This window comes from Parambassis ranga, chromosome 1 (assembly GCF_900634625.1).
Source record: "Parambassis ranga chromosome 1, fParRan2.1, whole genome shotgun sequence".
Lineage (NCBI taxonomy): Eukaryota > Metazoa > Chordata > Actinopteri > Ambassidae > Parambassis > Parambassis ranga.
The window spans coordinates 10535966-10561762 of record NC_041022.1 but is presented as its reverse complement, the minus strand read 5'-3'; the positions used below and the strand labels follow the sequence as shown (position 1 = coordinate 10561762).

Here is a 25797-nt window from a genome sequence, read left to right as displayed (position 1 = left end):
TCAATCCGCAATAAAGGCAGCTGTTGCAAGAAAAAACACACCCCGTGTCACGTCATAGACATTACTCACCTTTATGAAGAACAGAAGGTGGCAGCTAGACTGAGAGTTCCTCTGATTAAGGTTAATTTCAGTCATTTTTCATTTTGCAGTTTTAGTTTCTGCGTGTGGTTGAAACTAATAACTATATTCAACCACAATTACTCCTAATCTACAGTTACTTCATTACCCCAGCAAACGGCGCCAGATTCCACACGTGTTTAAGCAGGCCATCAGCCTGCCATCCGCGTGGTGCATTCACAGTACCCTGTAATTTTCTAATCCAGCGTCGAAACAACTAAAATACAATAATGATATCGATAATAATTTCCTTACGTAAGACTAAAATTCCTTCTTCCGTTTATTTGACATATTAAAGATGCACTGCCTTATAATCGATACATATACCGAAAGAGTGTGTGTCTCATAATCGATGTTATTCCGATCGGCATTGAATGCATCATAAAAGACTTTAGGCTTCTTCCGTGTTTACCTGTGGCCGTAAGCACTTTCTCAAACGGGCGCTGGTTATAGAAGAAATAGGGCATAAACAAATGCATGTATTTATGTTTTTGTGCTTATTTTAGCTCAAACGAGTAGAAAGGAAGCGAGAAAGAGAAATGAGTCGAAGAAACTGAAGTTTAACGAAGTTCTTGTTTAAAGTTGACTTTCATCGTTCACAATGGGGTGTTGTAGCAGCACAGAGGTAAGTTAGCTAAATTTAAACGGGCGTAATGTCCACGTTATTGTGCAAAAAGCCGAAGAGCAGGGGGGGATTTGTTGGTCGTATGAAACGTTAGCGTCACGTCTTCGGCACTAGTAGCTCATTGTTTTCTAGCAAGAGCGCCGCAGCTTGTTTTGTGTGCATATATTGAAGCAGCGGAGGGAAGCTACTTCGGAGCGCCGTCTCCATAAACACAGAGCTGAAGGATAATCGCTGCTGTTCTTTATGCCTTGGCAGGGCAAACGTGACTGGAAGCCCTTGGAGGAGCGCAGCTGCACGGATATACCATGGCTCATCATATTTATACTGTTCTGTGTTGGGATGGTAAGTCTATAGGCGATTGAGAGAATGAGTAAAGTGCCGTGTAATTTAATGCAGACTCCCATGTACTGAAATGAATGTGATGATTTAGTGAAGTTATGTTTATATAGTAGTAGTAGTTTAATGACCCTTGTTACAGTTGCTAACCTTTGCATAACACAAAGGATTTGTGACCGCAGGCTGTAATTTTTCAAGTACACACAGTAATAACAATAAAAAATATCTGCTTTATTTTTTTTTTGTATGTTCCCCTGTCAATAATTTGATGTTATTTAACCTGTGCCTTGTACAGGGTTGTATTTGTGGCTACCCCATCATCACAGGAGGTGCCTCCAGGCTTGTCTCAGGATATGATAGTTATGGCAACACATGTGGGCGCAACAACAGCAAGATCGACGGAGTACCCCTCAGTGGCCGGGACATGACGGAAAACAAGTTAGTCTGATTTGTGACATTTGTGGCTTACAGGTTTATTCACACACTCTTCATCTTGTTTTTTCCCCCCAGCTACACAGACAAGACATACAGTGATCTGCTGTTTAAGCACTTCATATAAGTGAAAATGGTTCATTAGCATATCTCCTTTTATATAATTTTCACAAAGAAAGTCTAAGTTAATGCGATAATTTTATCTTTTGTCTTTGTGGACTTTTGATTAAATTCCTCCTTTTGGGCTGTAGATCGCAGCCTGCAGACCCAGTTTTACGAAAAACAATGGGTCATGCCTTTGATGGGCTGATTGCCCGCAGAGGGTTTGAATCAAAGGCGTTTCTGCTACAAAGAAGGATTTGTCTGATGGGGTAGCAAATGTCACCATCTTCCATTTTCTGCACAGACAAAACAGTCCCAACTGGAATAGCCAAAAATCCAAACAAGCTGATATTTTCATCAGTGACGTGTTTAGGTGAAATGGTTAATTTCATTTTTATTTCTTTTAGGTATGTTTTCTTTCTAGAGCCCTGCAACATTGACTTTATTAACAGGAAGATCAAGTCCATTGCTCTGTGTGTCTCCAAATGTCCATCAACAGAACTGAAGGAATACAGTGACTTGAAGCAGTTTGCTCTGAATAATGGTAAGGAAAAATATCTTACAGTGTTATCTGAGAGTTTCATCTTACTGATATACACATATTTATGATATCTGTCGGACATACCAGATGCTTTCAGGCAGTCTAACCATCTTTAATTTGGTTTCTGTGTTCAGAGAATCCTGCAAATCTTACAGTACACATATCTTAATGAAGGTGAATGTTTGACCTATTTTTTTTCTGTTCTTAGGCTCTTATCTCTGCTCCTATGATATTTCTGCTACACGATATACAAGTCATTCAGAGAGAGCCACTAAGTGTCCAAAATTCCCTGTTCCACCAAGGTATTCAATGCATTTTTTGTGTTTTAATAACATATGAAATGTCTCTGGATAAATCCATTAAGAGATTTAGTTAAGTTCATGTAGAGAATGCATGTTGATGTCACATTTTTCATTCACTTAATTTTTTGGGTTTATTTCTGTGCCTCGTCTACTTGCTTTCATTAGAAAGAAGTCAGTCTATGTCCTTCACCTCTGTTTATTCTTTGCAGTAAGGGTGTCCCGGTCTTGCACCGTTGTATCCCAGTGGATATCGGCTGCTATGCTGAATTCGCCCAGGGCTTCATCACATTTGTCAACGACAACACCTTATTGCGGCGGGTCATGGCCGGGGTGATGGCAAGCAAAGAGATCATCATGGGCCTTTGTGTGCTGGCTCTAGGTATGACACACAGTTACACTACTAGTCAAAAGATTTAGAACACCCAAATGTTTCCAGTTTAATGTCTTATTGTCCTCTGAAATGAAAGTTTAGAACAAATTAACAATTGAAGAAAACCAAAATGCTTAATCAAATATTCCCCATAAAGTGCAACGTGGCTCTGTTCTAGAAGTTTCTTTAAAAGTGTGGTACTTGAAGGTTGCTTTGCTTTCACTCCTCTGTCCAGTTCATCCCAAACCAGCGATCGGTTTTAAGTCTGGAGACTGTACTGGCCACTCTATGTTTTCAAGCTTACCATCTTTTTCTTTTTTCCTAAGGTAGTTCTGCCTTGGTCTTTTGTCCATGTTTTGGGTCATCATCTTGCTTTAGGAAGAACCCTAGACACATACCAAAGGGCACTGCATAGTGCCGCAGAATGCTGTGGTAGCCATTTTTGTTTAGTGTGCCTCACACTGAACAAATTACCGACTCTGGATCCAACATAACAGCCCCAGACATCACGCTTCCTCCTTCATGTTTGATAGTTGAAGTCACACACTGAAGAACCATCCGTTCGCCTACGCGATGGCACACAAAAATCCTGCATAATGAACTAAAGATTTCAAATTTTGATTCATCAGTCCATAACACCTTCTTCCAGTGTTCAGTAGTCCACTGGTCGTGTTTCATGGTCCAGGCTCTTTTTTTTCTTGATCCAATGTCGTAGCATCAGCTCTATTGGTCAAACCTGCAGCTCAAAAGATTGCAGGTTGTGGAGAAGACTTTTCTTTTCCCACCATTTAATAGCAACACACTACTTTTAGCAGTATATATTGGATTTGACCTGCTTGAAATTTAATAAAAACATGGAAACACTGGGGTGTTCTCAAACATTTGTCCGGCAGTGTACAGCTAGACAGATATTTTGAGCAATTAATCAATTGTTTTCCTCCTTTTTATCAAAAGAAAAACTACTATATATTTTAAGTTTTGTTTCTCTGCTCCAACTGCTCATGAGGATTCAGTAGGAAGTAAACTGTTGGAAGGGAAGCTATTTTTGTCATAAGAAAACAGGAAATGTCTGAGTGGTTACAGTCACTCTATCTATTGAAGTTTAGCCCACAGGCATTAGTTAAAATCCTCCCATTGGTGCAGTAAAAAAGACAGAACTGATCGCATGTCGGTTTTAGACATCTTTCATCTCAATTATTTGATCTGCAGGGTTTTGGTGTTGTGATTGTCAAGGCTGTGATTCATAGCAGCAAAGTCTTTTCTTTGTGGGATGTCTGGGCTTTTGCCATTCTCACTTTAAAAGAATGTCTGAGTTTGGTTGTAAATGCAAAGCCCAAAGCAGTTTCTTTTCTTTGTTTGTCTTTTTGCTACAGATAATATGAGCTATGTTTCATGTAGACATAAAATAAATGTACTACTTTTGAGTGACAAATACTGTTTGAAATATCTTGTTTTTTTTCTCTGCAGTTCTGTCCCTGATCATGATGGTTGTTATTCGTTACATCTCCAAAATACTAGTGTGGATTCTTACAATTCTCGTTATCATTGGCTCTATAGGTAACTGTGTTTTAGTACTTTTAATTATCCTTCTGCAAGAAAACTGCAAGAAAAAGTTTTGAGCAATAAACATCTACTAATATTGTGCATTTGTTGCTTTTACAGGCGGAACAGGCGTCTTGTGGTGGCTGTATGTAGACCACAGAAATGCCCTTAATAATAACTCAACAACAGTATTTGGGAAAGAAGTGGCCTCAGACAATGTTAAGGCGTTGCTTGTGTACTCAATTGGTGCTACGATTTTCACGGTATGCTAATATTAATATGCTTATATTACTCCAATCTTGTTCCCTATGTGAGATGTGCATATTTAAATGTATCAAACTAAACGGCTTAATTGAAAATGGTTGGATTAGATAAGACAAGACATCTCTTTGTACATGTTTTCAGGTCGTCCTCCTGCTGGTGATGTTCTTCATGAGGAGGCGTGTGGCTCTCACCATCTCCTTGTTCCACGTGGCGGGTAAAGTGTTCATCCACCTTCCCCTGCTGGTCCTGCAGCCCTTCTGGACTTTCCTCTGCCTCATGCTGTTCTGGGTCTACTGGATTGGTGTGCTTCTCTTCCTTGGCACTGCAGGTTAGGAAGTTGTTTATGTGCATATTTATCAGTTTTCACAAAATGCCTTTCAGTTGCTTAAAAATAGTGTCATTGCAGCATGCACGCAATGTTCCAGGATGCTATGAGTTCTTCAAAGCCATTCCCAAACAAATAAAATATTAAGTTTTTTTTCAGTCGTGACATTTTGAGTTGGATTTTGTAGCGTGACTTAACTCCCACATTGGCGATCTTGTGGCAGTCTCATGATGTGGGAGAATGGGATAAGAAGTCTTTCTTCATCTCCCACTTCTCCTTTCTACTGCTGACTTTAATGTAATATTTATAAGCAGTAGGCCAGCACAAGGGAAGCAATAAAATCACATCTTCTTTTTTTTGCTCGATTGTCACTAGATTTTTTTGTACTATTGTGCTAAATATGGAAAGAGTCCTAATGTTTTTTTTAATTGTACATGGTCTTTTTTTTAAATTTAATCATACTTTAATGATCAAGTTTATGTATTGTGTGCAGTATAGTTTATATTGAATCTTAATATAAAAATGAACACTTGCTCAGTGTTGCCATTGTGATATTCTTACATATCCAAATCAGATAAGATCAAAGCTTCTCATTATGTGTAAAAATAGGCATGTTTTTCCTTCCCATCAGTAATGTTGGGATTTATTTTAGGTGTTCTTCTCCACCCCAGCATTGCAGCTGTTATCCAGTTGGTTTGTGTACATCACTGAAAATAGACAAGCGTTTGTGTGGAGCACACTGCACTGAAAAACCCACTTAAGATACATATTGCAAGTGTGTTACATGCCTGTCGAAAGATGCTTCTAACATCCTGCATCTTCATCTTGAAACTTTGAAAATGGCATTATTTGGAATATTGTAAACATAATGTTTTTCTTTACAGTACTCATATCAAACTCAGAGGTTCACTATGCAGTTTAATTTTGATTGATTTCCTCATTTTTTTCCTCATAGGTGCACCAATAAAGAACAACTCCACAGGTGTGGTTGAATATGAAATGCAATGTCCCCTTCAGCACCTGGTGTGGTATCATGCTGTGGGCCTCATCTGGATCAGTGAGTTCATTCTTGCCTTTCAACAGATGACCATTGCTGGAGCTGTGGTCACCTACTATTTCACAAGGTACAAAGGAAAAAGAAGAAGGCCCTAATATATGTGATATTTTGCTGTCATTTTTCTGCAGCTCTTACACCGTCTGATTTCATTTTTCTCTTCTCTTGATCTTAAGAAATAAGTCCCAGATGCCAGCGACACCCATCCTTTCTTCTATGATGCGTACTATCCGCTACCACCTGGGTACTCTGGCTAAAGGCTCCTTCATCATCACGCTTGTTAAAATCCCTCGTCTCATCCTAACATACATCCACAGCCAGCTCAAAGGAAGGGTGAGCCAAAACCTTCTACAGGCCCACTTTGAGTCATTAAGGGTCAGTTTTTCAAAAATCTTCATGCATTTGTCCTTTTTTTCTCTTTTTTTAAAATAGGAAAACGCCTTGGCTCGTTGCATGCTGAAAGCCTGTGTCTGTTGTTTGTGGTGTCTCGAGAAGTGTCTGGCATACTTGAATCAAGTAAGTGATCTCATGTTAGTGAAATGTGCACAATATGTCCGACACCCTGAACACTGATTATTTCCATGTGATATTATTGCAGAATGCGTACATTGCAACAGCCATCAACAGCACCAGTTTTTGCACCTCAGCCCGTGATGCTTTTATTATCCTGGTGGAGAATGCGCTCAGAGTGGCGGCCATTAACACTATGGGAGACTTTGTCCTCTTCTTAGGAAAGGTACCGTTCAGACATTCTGCAGTTTTGCATATGTATCTTTTTACAGTGCACAGTGTCGGTAAACTGTGTGTTGTACAGTCACCACATACGATTGGTTTATGTTTTTAACGTGCTTGTGCTGCCCCCAAGTGGACAATTTTTTTTGCCAGAGACTGTAGGATTTCATGTTTCCTCACCAGCCTCATGTATACATTCTCAGGTTCTTGTAGTCTCCTGTACAGCCTTTGCTGGCATTTTGGCTCTGAACTACCAGAGGGACTACACCTTGTGGGTGCTGCCTCTCATTATTGTCTGCCTGTTCGCCTTCCTGGTGGCCCATTGCTTCCTCTCTGTGTTTGAGAATGTGGTCGATGTCCTCTTTCTCTGCTTTGCTGTGGACACCAAGTATAATGATGGAAGCCCTGGGCACGAGTACTACATGGACAAGGCTTTAATGGTGAGATTAGAGATTGTCCTGTTTATGTTGACCATACTTCTAAAACAGGGCTCAGTGGGAAAAATATATACTTTGTCATGGGCATCCAATAAATCACTGACAGTGAGTGGGATTTTATGTAAATGTAAATGATTATATCTAGACAAGGTATTCCTACAGATTAGACATTTTTAAAACTTGTTTTTCCATCATTCTCACTTTTAACTCTTTAATAATCGCCTTAACAAATTATAATGATCCTGTTTCTTTTCCCAGGAATTTGTTGAGAACAGTAAGAAAATGGGTCGGCACACAGGGGATGTTAAAGATGGACGGGAGATGAAGTCCATGGTGAGCTAAAAAGTCTTGGTGGTCTTGTCACTGTGTAGTAGTTTGTTAAGCTTAACAATGAATAGGGAATTGTGTAAGAGATACAATAAAACAGGATTTATCCCTGTGGCTGCATGCAAAGCCACTCAGTGAGTAAGCCACTGCTGTAGACTGTGCGTGACTGTGTATGTGTGTGTGTGTGACTTTTTTCTTGTAGACGCGTGGAGGGACCTTGGCTTGATCAGGACTTAGAATGCCAAAACCACCAAGAGTCTACCAGCATGGCCATCCAGGGACATCAGTAAGATAGCAGTGCACTAAATACAGAAGCTTTACAAAGTCTCAGAAACTGTTGCAGCTGGTCTTATGTTTTTTTTTAATTTAAATGTATTATTCTAAACTAACATTTAGTGGATGGAACATGGCAGAAGCTTTATAGATTTTGTTATTAATGACATTACATTGCTGTTTTTCCCTTTTGTTACATTTTTAAAAGTATGTATTTTTTTAACATGGTTTTAACATGTTTGGGCTTTTTTACATTTGGGTGGTAAAGTAAAAAAATTAAGGATTCTGTGTACATTTTGAAATGGCTCACTCTGTTTTATGATTAAATTTTATACCTAAATTAAAATACAGTTTGTGTTCTTATCTGTGTTTATAAAAATCAATAGTCCTCACCACAGTCTATTGCAGGCAGTGTCTTTACTATTTCTTCATATAAAGGAACAATAATTAAAGACAGCATGTCATAGAGTTTAGGAGCTTAGTGACAAATATTCAACTGCGGTGTTGAGCTTTAACCACCTGAGGGCAGCATATCCTTTAAAACTAAATATTTAAATTACCGATCCTCAGGAGATATCATGCCCTCCAAAGATAAAAAGAATCCTTTTGTTTTGTCTTTATATTTTGATCAGGACTGATGTTGCACATGTTGATTTTCCTTAACTTTTAGGAAATTCCAAGACCTAATTTTGAACTGCTTTTTTTTTAAAGGGGGGTCCCGATTAAATAATCATCTTAGCATATGCTACAGGTGAACTAAATGTTCCTGTGTGTTTGCTGTATTTTTACATTTTTCACTGTTGAACAGTCGAGATGTTAGATTCAGACATATAAATACAGCATAGACTGTAGTTTTCTGAAGTCACAACACTTTGCAGATTAGAAATGTCTGCAATGACCATAAACCCTACTATAAATCTGTTTTTCCCATGAGTCTGTTCCTCAGTCTATTGATGTATCGATTTCTGCCTCATCCTCTTCAATCCAGTGCTCAACAGCCAAGAATCAAACCACTAAGCAGTTAGGACTTATTGATGGGAAAGCTCTTTCTGTGCACTGCTTTTTACCTCTATGAAACACAGGGATCCAGAGGAAAGCAGCTCGATGGCCACTGGTGAGTCACACTGAAATGATTTCTCTAATATTTAAAGCACACTAACCTTTCCTGGAAGCCTTTTGTTATTGGATAAAAAAAAAGAAAACACATTTGTTAGCCTGAGTAGTTTGTTTATATAGTTTGTTTTGTCATTCTTTTATCCTGTTATGAGATATGGTAAACACATCTTACAGACATCCTCTGTTACCTCTAAAACATGCATATTTTAACATATAACATTAAAAATTTATTTTGGAACAGAACTTCAAGTATAATGCGCATTGATTTTTTTCTGTTAGAAAATACTGTCTATACATCCCATAGTATTTCCAGCATTGATAAGCTACAGAAATAATTATTTATTTCTAAGTAGAAACTCTTAATCTCTTATTCTCCTGGTAAACCTGTTCTGTCCTCCCACAGTAGTATATTGTTTGCGCTGACCGAGGCACAGTAACATGAGCCCATTCTGAGTGTGTGTGTATGTATTGACCAGCAGTGACTTAACCATTAAGGTGAGCTATACTGCCTCCTCAGCAGCTTACCCTGAAAGCTCAACCCAGGCCTTTTCTATGGTGTCTGCATTTGGTAGGTAAACAAGAGCTGAACGGTGAAAAGAGCCAACAAACCTGCTCTGTTGAATACAGACAAAAAACATGTTTGTTCCTTAAACACACCCCAACAATAGAACCTACTTAACCTCAAACATCGGCTCAAAAACTGTTTTCTGTGTTAAATTATGTCATCAGCTGCACCATCTGTCCCTCATCAACTGCTTTGAATTGAGTGTGTGTTCCTGGGAGTACCTGTCTCCTAGGTAAATTATCTTCAGTCTGGTGTGTGTCCCCGAATGTCCCTGTCCCCAATAACCTGGTCTTGAAATATGTGTGTGTCCCAGAAAGTAGCAGTTTTTTTCATCTCTGGTGTGTGCTCTTATTTTGAGCATAAACTACTGATTTCCTATTAACTAGTCCTGACCAAACTTAAATTTACAATTTAAAGACTAACCAAAATGTGTGTCCATGAGAAGCTCTGAGTCATGGATGATGTTCTCATGATGCACAGGTCCAAGTCTGCCTCTCTGAAGTGAGGAACACTGGTGTTACATTTGAATACCTACAGTTATTAAACCTTGTAGAGGGACTACACCTTGTATAATCAGGCGATGTGGAAGTAATAAAAAAAAAAACCTGCCAGAGTCGAGCTTATCCAACAAACCTGATGTCCGGACATCAAAAGTGCTTCCTGCAATTTGAGGCATTTCCCATCAGCTCTGTCTCCCCACAGACACACTTCTTTTTTCTTTTTTTTAACTCTTTCCAATAACAGTGTGTGGAAATGAGAGATGGTATCTCTCCACATTTTTATAGTCAGCACATACAGGCAGAGAGAAGGTGTGTGAAAATGAACATTGGATATTTACCCAGAGACTTCCCTATCTGGAGCTACTGACAGGTTCTATTGCGGTGCACACACACACACACACACACACACAAACACACATTTACCCATTGTGTGAGTTCCTGCTGAAAAACACACACACACACACACACTGTTCTCATTGCAGGGAAACAGACTTTTCCAGGTCAGTGAACGTTCCTTTTCTGTTTCATTTAATGTATTTGCATTGCTTGTGTTAAACGGTTACTTTTATGTGTTGTATGTACAGTATACATGGTGTGGGTGTGATGTGACTCATAAAATATTCACCTGTGTTTCTCCTGCATAATGCAGTAATATTCCTGCACACACACACACACACACCACAGAACCTACGAGCAGTATTTTCACTGCTGACCGCTGTCTTTTCTCATTTCCATGTACCTCTTGCACTTCTCTGTGTTTTCCTAAATATAAGCACACAAATGGAGAACAGAAACAATCCAAAACTGTCAAACAGGAACAAAGTCACATGCCTGTCATCCGAGTGACACCTTCACGACAAACGTTGGTCAATATAGCTTTTATTTCAGCAAATCATACATACACTGTAAAAAATGCATCTGTATCATACGCTTTGAACACCATCAGAGCTGTGATGACAGTGTGTGATTGGCTGAGAGTTGAGCTACAGTGTCTGAGGTCATCAAAATGATCCGCATGTCATCACACTCATGAAACAGCAACACTTTTAAGACCGAAACATTTTCCAGTCCGTAAAGTGAATTGAAATTCCAAGTTAGAAGGATTGAGGAAGCTAAAAAAAATAAAATGAAATAAAATAAAACCTATTGGACAGTTAGATGGCACTTTTCACATCTTAACATGGAATTTCAACAGAATATCTGATTTAAAACAAAAGTCCAGTGGCAAATTAATCCAGCTCAGCTGATCCCAGGTCTGTGTAAACTAAAAAGTCACATGACTTATCAACAGTACACACATCTGGGATCAGGTTTAACCCTGACAGTGATATACACTATAAGTAGTCAGCGCAGATCAGGTACAAATCAAGCTTTGAAAGAGAGTAAAAGCAAAAACACTATAAGATGATCTTCTTTTCATATAAAGCTGTCTAAACCAAAGCTTCTTCTAGCCAGTGTATAATATATAAAACATTTTCAAATCCAGCAGAGTCTGTTTGTTTGCCTTAACTGCTAAGCATCTTGTGTGCTTCTCTACATTCTAGCTATCCTATGTAACAAATCAAAAAAGATCAGAGTATGGCCTAAGTAGCATCACCGTCGTAAGAGAGACCCAAACCACATGCCATACCAAAATCCAAGTCGTATGCAGGCTTAAGAGTTAAAGCTGCTCTTGTACACTGTAAAGATGAGTTAAAGTCCAGTAAGCATGCTTCTCCTCCTTTCTATCACCACTGTCTGTCCTTACCAGTAAAAGGCACACCTTCCCCCTTTAATCCCCCTCCCAACATTTTCAACAGGTCAACATGACTGTGCAAGATATTTGTTCTGTCACACTGTGCGCTTCAATCACATTATCCAATTAAAGGTTGAAGAATTTTTGTCTGAAAGCTCCATTGAAGAGGTTTGCTTTGAGCTCACTGGCATTAAAGGTCAGTCAACATATTTTTTTTTGCCTTTTCTAAAATCACACAAGCAGTTCATCACTATGCAAATGGATGTTTCATCTGTACATGCTCGAGGCATTAGTTTTCAACCTCAAGCCCTATTATATTTTCCACAAAGGATTAGCACTCTGCTTCTACAGACTGAAACAACATCACGCATTATTGGACATGCTAAGACAAATCTGTTTCATCTTCTGTATTCATCTTACAATGGATTAGAAAAATAGATAACAATATCCACCCGCACCCCGCAAAGCACCACTGGCCAAACAGTAATTTAACATCTTTCCTTGTTGCTGAGCCATTGAGATGATTTGACTTGATTCGTGTGTCAGCTAGCATGTCGCTTCTGATTGTTATCCAACTTACATTGTTTTTTTTTTTTGCCTTAAGTCTCCTAATGAAGCATGTCTAAACTCTTATCTTGTTTTTCCACACAGTTACAGTCACAGTTACAAATCATGATCAAAAGAAACCTAAAGAGTGGAATATTCTCTTATCTACATCGTAAACATCCCACCTATACACAGGAACATTTGATAAGGATTAAAGGGGTGAAAGAGGAAGATGAAGGGAGATGAAGGTATGAAGAAGAAGAAAAGGGGAAATCTCTTTAACATTGCACCTTAGGCATCAACACACTCAGGCATTGGAGTGCTGCACAAGGACAGGACACACTGGAGGACACAGACTGTCCAATGAAGGGAAAAGATCTTCACACATGTGACCAAATCCAAAGCAATGGACTGGTTGTTGATAAGTCCTTGTCATATTCTCTGGTTGGCTGACACACAAGTGAACAAGTGTCATTAACCACTTTATATTTTATACTTAAACAGGAAGAGAAATCATTTGCCATTTTTTTTACTTATGAACAAACAATACACAAAGAGTAGTCCATAGGCTGTTAGTACGATTAAGTATCTGCCTGGGGGGAGTCACCTAGAAACGTGCAGTTTGACCAAACAAACAGTTTTCTCTTTTTTAAAATCTTTTTTTGTTGTTTTTTGTTTTTTTGTTTTTTTTAAATTACGACAGGTACTCGTCGTTGTCGTCAACATCATCCTCATCTTCGTCATCCTCGTCATCCATGCCCGCCTGGTCATTGAGGACAAACGAGTCTTCATCATCATCAGTGAACAACGAGTCTCCGCTTCCGAGGTCTCCGGACGACTCCAAAATCACTCCTGGAAACGGAAGACAAACATTTATAGTTAAGAATAGACTGATTGTTTGGGGGAAGACGAAGAAGAATTGCCTCATTCTGACAAGACCAAGAATGATCTGTTGAGATGTGGGTACATTGTTTCCTCCACCCAGACTGCAAATCAGACTTTGTTTCCTCATTTCCAGTCACAAACTCAGAAACCTGACACTTGTGTCCTCGGTGTGTATTTGCTTACCGCAGTCCGCAGGACCGTGGGTGCGTGACCCTGCCACCTCGTTGCCATAGCGATCCACACACCAGCACTGGCCGCTGCTGCTGTGACACTGGTGAGACCTGTAGTAACCGTCCTCATCGCAGGATGGCAGATACTGACCTGCAGGTACAAACACAAATCACACAGTGAGATAGGGCAGCACAATGTTTGTACGTCTGTGTGTGTGTGCTCGTTTGTGTGTGTCTCACCGAGTAGCTTCTTCCCTGCTTGCTTTTTGTTGATACTGGACAGCTCTGCTTTACAAGGAGAATCTGAAAGGGAGAGACAAGGGAGGCAGTAACAAACTGCACAAGTCTGCTGTTTATTTTTTGGGAATGCGTCTGTCTGTGTGAACCTTCTTCCTTTGTGTACTTTTTGCTTTCGTCATGATGTTTGTTATCCTGCTGTCTTTGCTTTTACAAGTGTGAGCTCTGGTGGTGGTTGCAGATTTTCATCCATAGTTGCAAACAATGTTTTATGCAGTTTATTGTACTGCATTGTGTTCATTGTTCTACAGCAGAATTGCATCCTGACCGAGAGAAGGTAACTTTTATGCTGAGTGCTGTGCTTCTCTGAGCTTCTTTTGACTCTCATTTAAGTTGGTTATGATCTCATCATGAACATCAAAAACATTGTGAAATGGCTACTTTAACATACCACAGGTGACAGCAAAATATAGACGGACACGTTTACAAACTTGCAACCTATCCCTTTCCTGTGGAAGTAAAACCAAAGTATCTGCCAACAACAACAACACAAAGATTACAAGCTGTGCTGTGGTGTGAAATGGCACACCCTGCGTCTTTCCTGTGGCATTGTGTTAATGGAACAAAACAGATTGGGTTCTTTTTAAACAATAAATGAACAGTGGTGACAGTCGTATTCAGCATAACAAATATTATTTAACTTAAATGCTTGTGAAAATCCTTGTTAGTTGCCACATCTCCTGACACGTAGTATTTGATCAATATGTAGCTTGTGTAGAACGAGTCCTATTTAGAGGCTGTGCGGTGCTGACACACAGACAGGAAATGTTTTAAGCTGTCTCTGCAAATATGCACCTAAAAATGTTAGCATTCATCTCCCATTGCACAAGAATCTTTGTATGACAACTACAAAAAATGTAGTAGGTAAAAGTTAAATCTGATCTTCACTATGATGATGATGATAGCTTAGCTGCATTTATGGCCAATGCGACTCCATACCTGTGTACCTCTGGAAGCCTGTGCACCACTCAGAGCTGGTTATAACTTTGTCGGGATGTGTGTCACAGGCTTTGAAGAAAGCATCAGAGCACGGCTCATTCCTGTCCAGATAGAGGCTCTTGATCTCAGACTGGTCCAGCTGTAGGTCAAAGTTGGTATCCAGCCGGGAGAACATCCAGCCCAGAGGGTCCTTACAAATCGGTGAAGCACCAACCTCAAACTCTGAAAGGTACAATTGAAGTAGCATTAAATAGGAATATGTTATATGATTGCACTTGAGTATATGTATTTTTCAACAGTGCCTTGTGACTCACTGTTCTTCTCAGGCTTCTGGATCTTGACCCTCTTGTGGTTGCCATTCTCATGCAGCACTCTGAACCAGTCTCTCAGACGGCTCACCACCTCCTTCAGATCCGCCTCACTGCACACTGAGGAACAATAACACTTATGATTAATGACGGTAAAGTGATGCTTTAGTGTGCTCCTTTATGGCAATCGGGGTCAATGGCAGCCTTGTTGCAAAGAGTTTACATTAAATGTAGAAAAAGGTTTGCAATTATGTACGCATATTTTCTCCTCTTTTCTTTTGCAGTGTCCATTATTGTGTGCAGAAGTGTGTACCTTTCTTTTCTGCAGAAGTCTGTTCGGGCTGAGAGGGGCAAGGACACATGCCAGGACACTTCACAGTAATCTTCTTTCCTGTGATGCAGGCCTGGTAGTCTAACTTACACTGATGAAGAGAGAGCAAAGACAGAGGGCACAAGACAGAAGAGAACATCAGGATGGTGAGTCTCCTCAAGGAGAAATGAAAAAACAAATATGTTTAAAAGACAAATGACTGAGCGGCCCTGTGCATGTAAGAGAGGTACCTTGGTGGAGTAGGAGTGACCATCAGTTCCACACACAGGTGAGGGGTGAACCACGGGGCAGGGTTTGCACTTTGACCCTGGACTCTGGTACAGATTGGCGTCTTTAAAACTGGAGAAGGGAACCAAAACACATACAATATAACTGTGTGTATCAAAACATTGCAAGACAATGCATCACAATGTATTGCATCCTTCCCTACTTTCTAAACATTTTGTATCTGTGCCACATTGTCTTACAACAATTTCAGAAATGAGACAAGGATTTAGGATTTGTGTGTGATTATTTTCTGATTTGCTTGCACTGTGTAGTGGGAATTGCGTTGTTGCTAAGAATGGGAAATGAGGTCAGTATGGTGTTACTGTCCTCTGTCCAGTCTGCGCTCTCCTAGACAGAACCGCACAGACACAGATACACACACACACACACATACGCATCACAAAGCCCATTCATATCACTTGGCAGGACTTTGTGTCCGTTGTAAGGCTGTGCCAGTGCAGGGGTAATTGGACCAAACAGTAATGTCACACAACAGTCACCAGAGAGCCCAGCAACCAGTAAACCAGCTGGTAAAAAAAAAAAAAACAACAGACACTCTTCTGGTGCTTAGGCAGCCCAAGCGAAGGGAGAGAATGAGCTGTTTCATTCGTCACAGAAACATCTAAATGCAACATAAAAATCAAGTGTGTCTGTCTTCTTACCTAACTCTCCTCTGGCTGACACAAGTGGCAGTCTTATAATCCTCAGCCACACACACCTTGTGGCGACTGCATTTGATCTTCAAACAGGGATCTTTGGCTGGATCAAGGCCTAAAAAGCACAGAGCATATAGATCTTTTTAAAGTGTACGTGTCCTTGAAGGATTTAGTCCATTAGTATCAACAGTCTTTTCTTCTTTGAAATGCTACGTCAATGACTCAGTCAAACCACATGCTGCCTTTCAATTTTATAAACACAATCATTAGTGTGTTATTCTGAGTGTGTGTGTGTGTGTTAATTCACTGTTTCCTCTGGTATTGTTGCTCCTACTCTGAACTCATAGCCATAATACTGTTAAATGTCCTTACAGCTAAAAACAGATGGAACTGGTTTTAGAAGATGAACCCAGTGTCATTCGCATGTGTGCTCTCAAAGAGATCATCAAACTCATCTGGTGTCAGATCACACTGCTGAGAGTCATGCAAGGCTTTTAAGGTGAGAGCTGATTTTAGATCTGAGTCGTATGCACAGGGTGTGATCTTTGTTGGTAAAGAGAAGCTGGTTGTTTCTGATCTCATGTCAGCCTTTAGTGAGGCAGCTCTGAGCAGGATCTAAGGCTGCTAGCTGTTCTCAGAACAGTTTGTGAATGACCTCTGCTTTAAAGAACCTTACTGTAATCCCTGAGCAGCTTTGGCAGATTATCCTGCCTCCATCCTCCAACGCATCCTCTAATGCTATTGTTTCCCTGACATGTCTGTGTGTGTGTATGGATACAGTGATGAGTAAGAGTGAATATGTTCATGTCCTGGTGTGCCTGGATGTGTGTAAGAGATTATCACTGTCAATAATATAATGAGAAGAACAAGCAACCAGTCCCCACAGTATTCCTTGAACTGCTATGGACATGTGAAGCATTGCATGTAAATGTTCTAGTTGGGGCAAAAACAAAGTAGGCAATAAAAGAACCCCTTAAAATGCTACAGCAGCTGGTTGCACATGGTAAACATCCTTATTCGTTAGCCTTTAGCTTGAATTAGCTTGCCAGACAGAATTATATTACATGGAATTGGACATCCTGCTTGTATTATCCACTGGTGCTTTTTCATGTGTTCATGTGAGTTGGTCAATCTTGGCCACCATAGTTTTAACTCCAACCATAGTGTAACCAAGCAGCAGCCCTGATACCCAAACAGCAGCCTTTGTGCCTTTGTGCCTGACTGACTGACTGAAAGGCATGTTATTGTCGCCATCTTTTTCTCACATTTACCAATTGTTGTTTTACACAATGTGTGCAGAGTGATGATGAATCACTGACGCAAATCAGTTAACATACTGTAAGTATACAGCAACAACATTAGACCCACAGGAAAGTTAATGTTAATACAACAAAACAGTTGTTCAGACTGATGCCTGCCATGTTGTATGTAGGCACACAAATACAGTCAAAACATTCCTTTAATTCCTTTAAAAAAATTATTTTGAAATAAAAAAACTCTAGCTTAGATATCTTTAAATCATCACTCAGCCCACAGAACTTCCATTCCAGGCTCTACTCTTTGATGTTCCACCCACCTTGATCGAAGGGCTTGGATGGGGTCCATGTCCCAGGCTCCTGAAACATGAATATCAATATATAATAAAAATCATGTAAATATTGTTACATATTAGGTAAATTACACATGACGGATATAAGCCTAAAAGAGCAAAGAAGTCATACAAACCTCAACTTCCTTTAAGAGAAAGCATCACAGAGACAGAAAATCAGAAAAAGGATTTCGATTAGGTTTTATAAAGTAAACTTTGCGAAATAAAATATGCACATAGAAATCGAGGAAACACACACGAGCGCACACATCATGTATAAACTCATCGAACGTGCATTACTTTAGACTAAATTTTATGATGTTGAGACAGCATATCTCTGCAGTAATACACACAAAAAGAGGCTGTGCATATGCTGCTTATCATACTCTATTATATCACTGAATTGGATTTTGTTGCTCTGTATGATAGACACACACACAGCAGAGATGGAATATAAATCAAAGAGGCTCAGCAGTTTGAAGTAAAGACATCATTTTTTCACAATTTAAAGACAGTCAAACTACATGTGATCTTAAAATCCTTTGCCTTTTTGCAATGTGATTTGCCTCAAATGCATCTGATTGTCTCCTGTTTAGTTTTCTGAGCTTTGTCAGAAAGATTTTGGCCATTTTTGTCCAAAGAGTAAGGAAACCATTTTTCTTCTGTAGATGGTGAAAACTGTCTGGCTTGTCAACAATAAATACTCCTAATATTAATCATTCATCACAACACAAAAATCACCCTAAATTCTAGTCGAATTACTTCACTTACACAAGTGCATTGTCTGTGTTCCCACAGTCTAAATAAAGACTACATAATGGTGAGCAGAAGAAGAAGAAGAAGGACACACCCAGCAGGTGCTGGCTGATGTAAATTGCAATAGAAGCTTATAAGAAATAGTGCGCTGTGCATTGTCAAGAGATCTCACGGACCGCTCCTCCCCTCTGTCTTTGGGCATCCGTTCAAACCCAACACTGTGCTGTGCTGCCTCTGATTCTGTCACAATGATAACCCTCTCCTGTGATCTCACATGTCTCCTTTCTGTTGTGTGTTTGTCTACCACTTTCATCCACACTCCCACCACATCACCACACACTCCTGTCTTTGCCAAGACGGACTCCAAAGCATTCCTGCAAGTTTTAATATAACCGCTGATGACAACAGCATGCTAGTGGAGCAAAAGTTGGGGAAGCTGAAGATGCCGATCCACATTATAACTTGAACTTTACACACTCATTTATGAGAAGCTGATTCATTCATGCGTGTTTCCTGGAGTATCGTCAGCGACAGACTTACTGACCTGCTTTTACAGGACAGGAGTTGCGTATAAATAGCAATAGCAAGCAAAATGGATGTGTCATGTCAATGCAGTTTAATCATGCATTATATGGTCACAAAAGCACAAATACGCCTTTGAAGGGCCCTCCTTCATCCAGGTCATGTTATTTCCCGTGTACTTAAGACCACTGTGGGTGGATCGCAACTGCATGACTAAGTTCACTATTTGTACTTTCCAATCAAGGGCCAAGAATGGATCAGGAAAAAGGGTTGCGGGCCAAAATTAAGTCAAGCCACTTCATTTATATAGCGCATTTAACGCACAATCAAACATCAGCTAAAATGCTGCAACACAGCAGATAAACTAAACCATTAGATCTAATTAGTTATAAGAGCAATTTCAAGCTAATTAAAAAACTGTAGTGTATATACATGTAAGCATAAAGGCCAGTGCGAAAAGGTGTATTTAAGGTTTAACATTTAAAACTGATAAATACACACACACACACACATATACAGTATTTAAACAGATTTATACACTATTGCTGGTTAGGGTTTGGGCAAACAACAACATGCTACAATGCTTTTGTGCTTCGGTGTCACGTAATTCCAGTGTGGCGCGCCAGGACTGTAATATTTAAAGCAAAGTAATTATATTTTCTTGTTGTTCAGTTGAATTGGGAAAATGTACTTATAGTGCATTGGTATAGAAAATAATCTGACACAACGCATGACAAAAAGCATTATTTTAACTGTCAGTGTCCCACTCCCTTGTTTGCCGTAATGTAACACACCAGGGTTAACTCTTGCTCTTTCTGAGCTTTTATTTATTTCTCCTTCCCGTCTTCCACTGCTGATCCTTCTGACACATACTATTCATCGCGTTCCCTTTCTCCAAATCTAAAATGAAAGTGTGTCTGTTTCTCTTGTTAACGTCTTAACAGGAAGAAAGCTCACATACTGGAAGCTTTAAAAAAAAGAAGCTCAAGCCAAATAGTGAGGTATTTGTCTCTGCACAGGATGGGTCCTTTTTTTTGCACTGGAGGCCGTGCAGACTGAATAATGAGAACATTGCATTATGGGGGCCGGGCCCTCTAGACCAGTCAAGACAACAAAAGTGCTTACGGTCTGATTCTTTAATGGAATCAACAGAAGCACACACACACACACACACACAGTTCTATAAACAAACAAACTTATCACTGTAGAGCCAGAATCTGTCAGCACTACAAAACATCAAATAACCGGATGAATGCACTTCGCTGCACATACAACCAGCCACCCACTTCTTTAAAAAAATACAGAAAACCCCAAATTCCACAATAGCACTAATGGTCTCCTCAGCGCGCTCTAAAATAGCAACATTTGAATTTATCTCTCCAATTCTCTTCCTCCCTTGCTTGCAGTTATAACAGCCTCCTCTTCATGCTAATTTGCTGCTGTGCATATTGATTCTGTGCATGTCTTTTGTTGACATGTTGTTTAGAAAGCCACTTTTCTCACCTTTACTTTTTCACAAATCTGATTTCCCTCCTAATTGCATCCTAATGGGTTCCTTCCTTCTCCCTTGCTTCTTTGCTGGCTTCCCCCACTGACGTCCAACAGGACAAATATGTGCATGTTTTCACTGTACTGGCTCTGCTTGTCTTGCTGAAGCTTGTCGCATGCATGCACGAACAAACACACACAAATCTACACTAAGGTGCTTTGAAGTGGAAAAGGCCTCAAGCTCTGTACCTTCCCTACATCATTCACACTCCACAACACAAACAACACAGGACAGACACTCACAGTAAACACACACAAAGAGAGGAGAGGAGAGGAGAGGAGAGGAGAGGAGAGGAGAGGAGAGGAGAGGAGAGGAGAGGAGAGGAGAGGAGAGGAGAGGAGAGGAGAGGAAGAATAAAAATCGGCTCTAATGAGGCTGGAGTAAACAACATCTTAATTTGCCCCTATACTGCACCATGCAATTAAGTGTATGTCACCACAGAACATTCACTGTGTTTCCTCCCATCTTAAAATGATCTTCCCCCTCAACATATCTCTTCACTCTCTGTCAGTGAGCCAAGGTCCAGCTAGAGAAGCAGAGTGTCTAAAAACACTGAGATGGCACCGGTGCAGCAAAGACAGCCCCAGGCCGCTTCAGCCATCCTAACAGGACTTACAATAAATCAGTGGCCAAGATCCTATCTAGTGCACTTAGCATGAGACCCACTTATGGCTCTTACCGAAAGATGAAAGCAACAGTGCATGCAATGAAATGTGAAAATTGCTCAAATTTAGGAAAGTTCTAGAATTGTGTTTTTATTTTTTTTGGTTGTACGATTTACAAATAGCTTTGAGTACAAGTGTGAGATACCCACTCTTGTGTCCACACTACCAGCATGCTAAATATTTCTATATTGAAGCAATGAGTCATTTAAAGGGAACCAGTCCCTTGTTTCCTCTAACATCAATGAGTAAACATCATTGTAGGAAATACGACTTTGCTATCATTTATTCTATGATTGCAGCCTCATGTAGGAATGACACCGCTGCTGGACTCAGCTGATGGAAAAACACAGGTTGCCTCCTGCACATATGAATGCCGGATTTAACTCCACAGCCAGGTCAGTAATTCATTATCCATATTAAATTAACCACTTGTAGTCAAAGCCAGTCATGATGTTTTTAATCTGACAAGGGGTCATGTGGTAGCAGTGTGACAAATCACAGAAGCACTCAGTGGTACACAGTGGCTGACAAGAGGGAATTGAATGTGGGTGATCGCATAATTCCCAAAAGTCATGGTTTGCACATCAACGCTCTGGTTTTCAAAACGTTTTCAAATAAAAAAAACCTACCAGAGTAGATGTACCTTAATACTGCAGATATGTAAGAGCTCACTGTGGGTCCGTGCAATATAACATTTTATCATCTAGGGACAGAAATGAGGCTCCGCATGGACCATGATCTATCCAATAATTAGTTCTGTCTGCACAAACACTTATCTGATCAGGTATCAGCACACCAACATGTCTGCTTCACTCATTGCTGTTACATCTGGCGGTACAGTGTAATATATTGTATCCTGCTATAGTGGCTACATCTCAATTAGTAAAAGGAAATGCAGTTGTCAGTTCATTAAAACTGTGATTTTAACCTGTGATTCTGTCACTTCCTGGAAAGAAACGGTATGAATGTAGGCCATATGTCTCAGAAACACACTCTACATCACTTACAGTAACTATGTGTTCACAGGCTGTGCAGTAAGCAATGTGTCATGACAATCAGTTGCAGCTTCGCGGTGCTCACCGGGCCCTCGAGCTGTAACCTCTATACCATGTCCTTGTATTGTGACAGTATTGGGATACATGTGTTCTGTTATGCCTGACTGTATCAATCAGATTGTCATCACTTCTGACTACAGTGCAACTAAATTAATACAGAAATAGACTGATCACTTCAACTATATGCTGTATGAACTCAAAGCTTTGCTTACTTCGGTGTAAGAAAAAAAGGTTTTTGATGTGTCTGCAGGGGGCTTCACCCACACGTGACACAAGTCTAATTGACCACAAAAAAACTGCCACTTTTATTTAGCTGAATACCCTCGTGCAGATACATTCCTACATGTACGAATGAAGAAAAACACAGACACATTCTGGGATGCAGCCCTAAAAACAGGAAATGAAAGACACGCATAACATTATATATCCACAGAGCACATAATGCTTTGCTTTTCACTTCTACCTCTAATGCCTGAGCCTCAAGGTTAAAGTACAGACGTGAAAGCACACAAAGCCTCCAGCTCCAGTCACTCCACTGTCTCTTCTGTGAGCTTCCTATTCCACTCTCATTATCTTCTACCTCTCTTTAAGGTATCTATCTATCTATCTATCTATCTATCTATCTATCTATCTATCTATCTATCTATCTATCTATCTATCTATCTATCTATCAGCACACACACACACTTTGTCTCCCTGTAGCTCAAGAAGTCAGATCTTAAATAGCACAGCACATGGCCAATCCCTATTTTCCTGACACCCTATTTGCATAATCCAAATCCTGTTGAATAGCTGGACCTGAGTTATGTCACATGGGTCCACCTGAGCAGAGAAAGTGTCAGAGAAAGTGAGATAGAGAGAGACCTATCCTGTTTCAATTTACATTACATTACATACATACATACAATTTACATACAATATATCTTTAAATAGGACACACTTAACCTTTTAAAAATAAACAATAATGTATTAATTTAATTTAAATTTAATTTAGTTTAAATCTTCTGGTTTTGTCTTAAAAATATCTAGGACTTCCAAAAACATTATGAATCATCCCTGTTGTTTTTGCAGCACCTTGTATAAAAAGCTTCTTTTCTCTCTCTCTCTCTCTCTCTTGCATGTATGTGAGCCCACATACATGCAAACATGCCTATTTTTGTGTATCCGATTGTGAGAACAAGTTCAAGCATGCACCAATCAGTTCTGGTTGTATGGAGCCATTTAATCTGTTGCTGGAGGCGAGAAATCTTTATAGCAAATACACCATTTGACGACTGTTGCAGAAGAATTTTCATGGTTCTGTATTAGTTAAAAAAAAAGAACATCTTTTAGCATTCCTTAGAAGACTCAAATAATATGGTCACGCCACTGTAAAAGCAAGCTTCTGAAAGGTTGTTGTTAACATAAGGATTCAATGTGACACCGCAAAAGCATAATTGCAGTAATTATTTGCAGCAGGGCCCACACCATCTGAGGCTGTATGGTATGTGCCATGACAATCAGCGGCAGCTTTAACTGCACTAAGTGGCCTTATATAAACATGTCAGGGTAATGGTGGCTGACAGCACCTTGTTGTTGAAGACACTCACCAGCAGTGCATAATCAACCAGGTCACTTCATAAAGAATCACTGTTACACTGGTTGAGGCCACTGGGAGACACCATGTAATGTCCACTAATTAACCCCATAAATACCCATAGTTAGAGTGGACGTGTGTTTATAGGACATCAACATAACAAACAAACACACACACACACACGCACCAATATAATGATTGCCAATACTAACCAACTAACCAGGCCTGCTGCTGCGGACCTCCTCCACGTACCTGCCCATAATTAGGCCCCTTACTTACTGGGACTCACACACAGCTGTAGGTGCCATTGTGTTTCGATGAGGCCTTGTCTATCTCTGTCAAGCAGGGGCTGCTATCGCGAAAACAACAATCAGTCACCCCCCTAACATCGCTATTGCTGTATTTACTGTCTCGGTGGAGCGGGTGATGAACGTGTGACAAACACAACCCACAACGAGCCCCGTGACGCGTCGCTTGGACACAACGACAAAACGAGGAGCGCATGATCACAAACCAACGACTATAGGAAGGAAAAGGAGGGGTGGTGGTTGGAGGGTTAGGGTGGGGGGGGGGGGGGGGCTGTAAATGAGACAATACGTGCGATGATAACGTGAGCCAGAAATATGTACTTACATCTCTGAATTTATCCCATCTCCCAGTCAGCCACTTATCATCCAAAAAATTGCCGCTGTCGGAACGAGCGGAGACGTGTCCAAAGGCGACGGCGCACACACACAGCAAGGCGACGCTCAGCATCTGCGGACACATAACAACAGCGCGGAGAGAGGACATTGGATCGGGCTGGAGGACACCGCAATCGCACATGAAAACATAAACAGTTCAATCCGCATCGCATCCCCAGTGAATGCTCACTGTCAACACAAACTATAACAACACGGGGGGGCGGGGCGGGGAAGAGAGAGAGAGAGGGGGGGGGCTTTCCTCCTACCTTGTCGCATCAGCTGCTCTCCAGACTGTATGTGCTCGCTGCCGTTTTCTGTCACTAGTAATAGCAGCGCTCTCTCCTCCCTCTCTGTCTCTCTGCACCGGCTGTCTGTGCGCAGCAGAAAACGGGTGCGCGCAAGGCACCGTGCGCGGGCCCCGCGCTCTGTCAGTCTTTTCCTTTTTTTCCCCTCCCTCTCTCCCTCCCTCTCTTTCTCTCTCTCTCTCTCTCTCCCCCTCTCTCTCCTCAGTGCTGAGGAAACAGTCGTGATGGCTCGCTGTGGGCTCTTATCAGCCCACCGCTGAGATGATTTCTACTAATTGCCTCGAATGAAAACAATTTGAGAAATCACGGTCTATTTAAAGTTGTATAAAACTAGAACAAACAAACAACTGTACGTTTTCTATTTATTACACGCGTCCCAGTCCATCACATGAGAGTGCATGCTTGATTTGCAGGCTACAGTATAGTGGCTCATGACAGAGTTTCACTCACATTCCAGGCTGAGGTTAGTCGAGGACTGTAGGTAAAACTGATGCTACACGATAACATGGTTTTCTGACTCACTCTGTATGATTTGTGCAAAGTGGGTGGAACCACCCTGTCTCTTAGGTTTCTGAAGAACACCAAAAACATTCCTCCTGTAGTAGTAGCTGTAGTGTTTTGATTGATGAGGAGCAATTTGTAGTTTTGGTTTTTGTAAAGAGACGCCACAGAGACCAAATTGTGGTTTGTCAGATCAAGATGTGTGATAAATTAAAAAGAGAAATTGTCTTGGAGGGGTGTTAGGCTGAGTAGCAGCCTTTTAAACTACAATGGAAGAATGAAAGGTTATTCCCTCATTATGTGTTTGAAGTGAAGAGCTCAGTGTAACACATTGGATAATATTGCCATTATATATACATATATATATTGCCAACACAGTACAAAGGCTGTGTACAGTCTTTAAATCCTCCTCCATAAACTATTCAGTGACCCCTTGTACCCTGTATGGAAGCATCCACATTTGTTGTGTTTCTCCACTTAATTTATTCATGTTCCGCCTTTGT

The 25797-nt window shown here is 40.4% G+C and overlaps 2 protein-coding genes across 3 annotated transcripts; one reads left to right on the top strand and one right to left on the bottom strand.

Annotated features, from left to right (window-relative positions):
* Positions 1-516: 516 nt before the first annotated feature.
* On the top strand, positions 517-8129 carry slc44a1a (solute carrier family 44 member 1a). The gene is made up of 16 exons (XM_028414480.1): positions 517-742; positions 998-1084; positions 1374-1516; positions 2020-2156; positions 2362-2455; positions 2665-2834; positions 4293-4382; positions 4488-4630; positions 4773-4959; positions 5912-6080; positions 6187-6343; positions 6443-6526; positions 6609-6746; positions 6946-7182; positions 7438-7512; positions 7709-8129. The coding sequence occupies exons 1-16, from the start codon at positions 719-721 to the stop codon at positions 7730-7732; spliced, it is 1959 nt and encodes a 652-aa protein (XP_028270281.1). The 5' UTR covers positions 517-718; the 3' UTR covers positions 7733-8129.
* A 2693-nt stretch (positions 8130-10822) lies between these two features.
* Positions 10823-24885, bottom strand: spock3 (SPARC (osteonectin), cwcv and kazal like domains proteoglycan 3). 2 transcript variants are annotated; one of them, XM_028403765.1, is made up of 12 exons: positions 24755-24885; positions 24439-24561; positions 17820-17828; positions 17671-17710; positions 16101-16209; positions 15402-15510; positions 15154-15262; positions 14847-14960; positions 14533-14754; positions 13537-13599; positions 13310-13447; positions 10823-13093 (listed from the first exon to the last, which is right to left on the bottom strand). In XM_028403765.1, the coding sequence occupies exons 2-12, from the start codon at positions 24559-24561 to the stop codon at positions 12936-12938; spliced, it is 1194 nt and encodes a 397-aa protein (XP_028259566.1). In that variant the 5' UTR covers positions 24755-24885; the 3' UTR covers positions 10823-12935. The 2 variants fall into 2 exon arrangements, with proteins under 2 accessions (XP_028259566.1, XP_028259576.1); XM_028403775.1 differs by lacking the exon at positions 17820-17828.
* Positions 24886-25797: the final 912 nt, after the last annotated feature.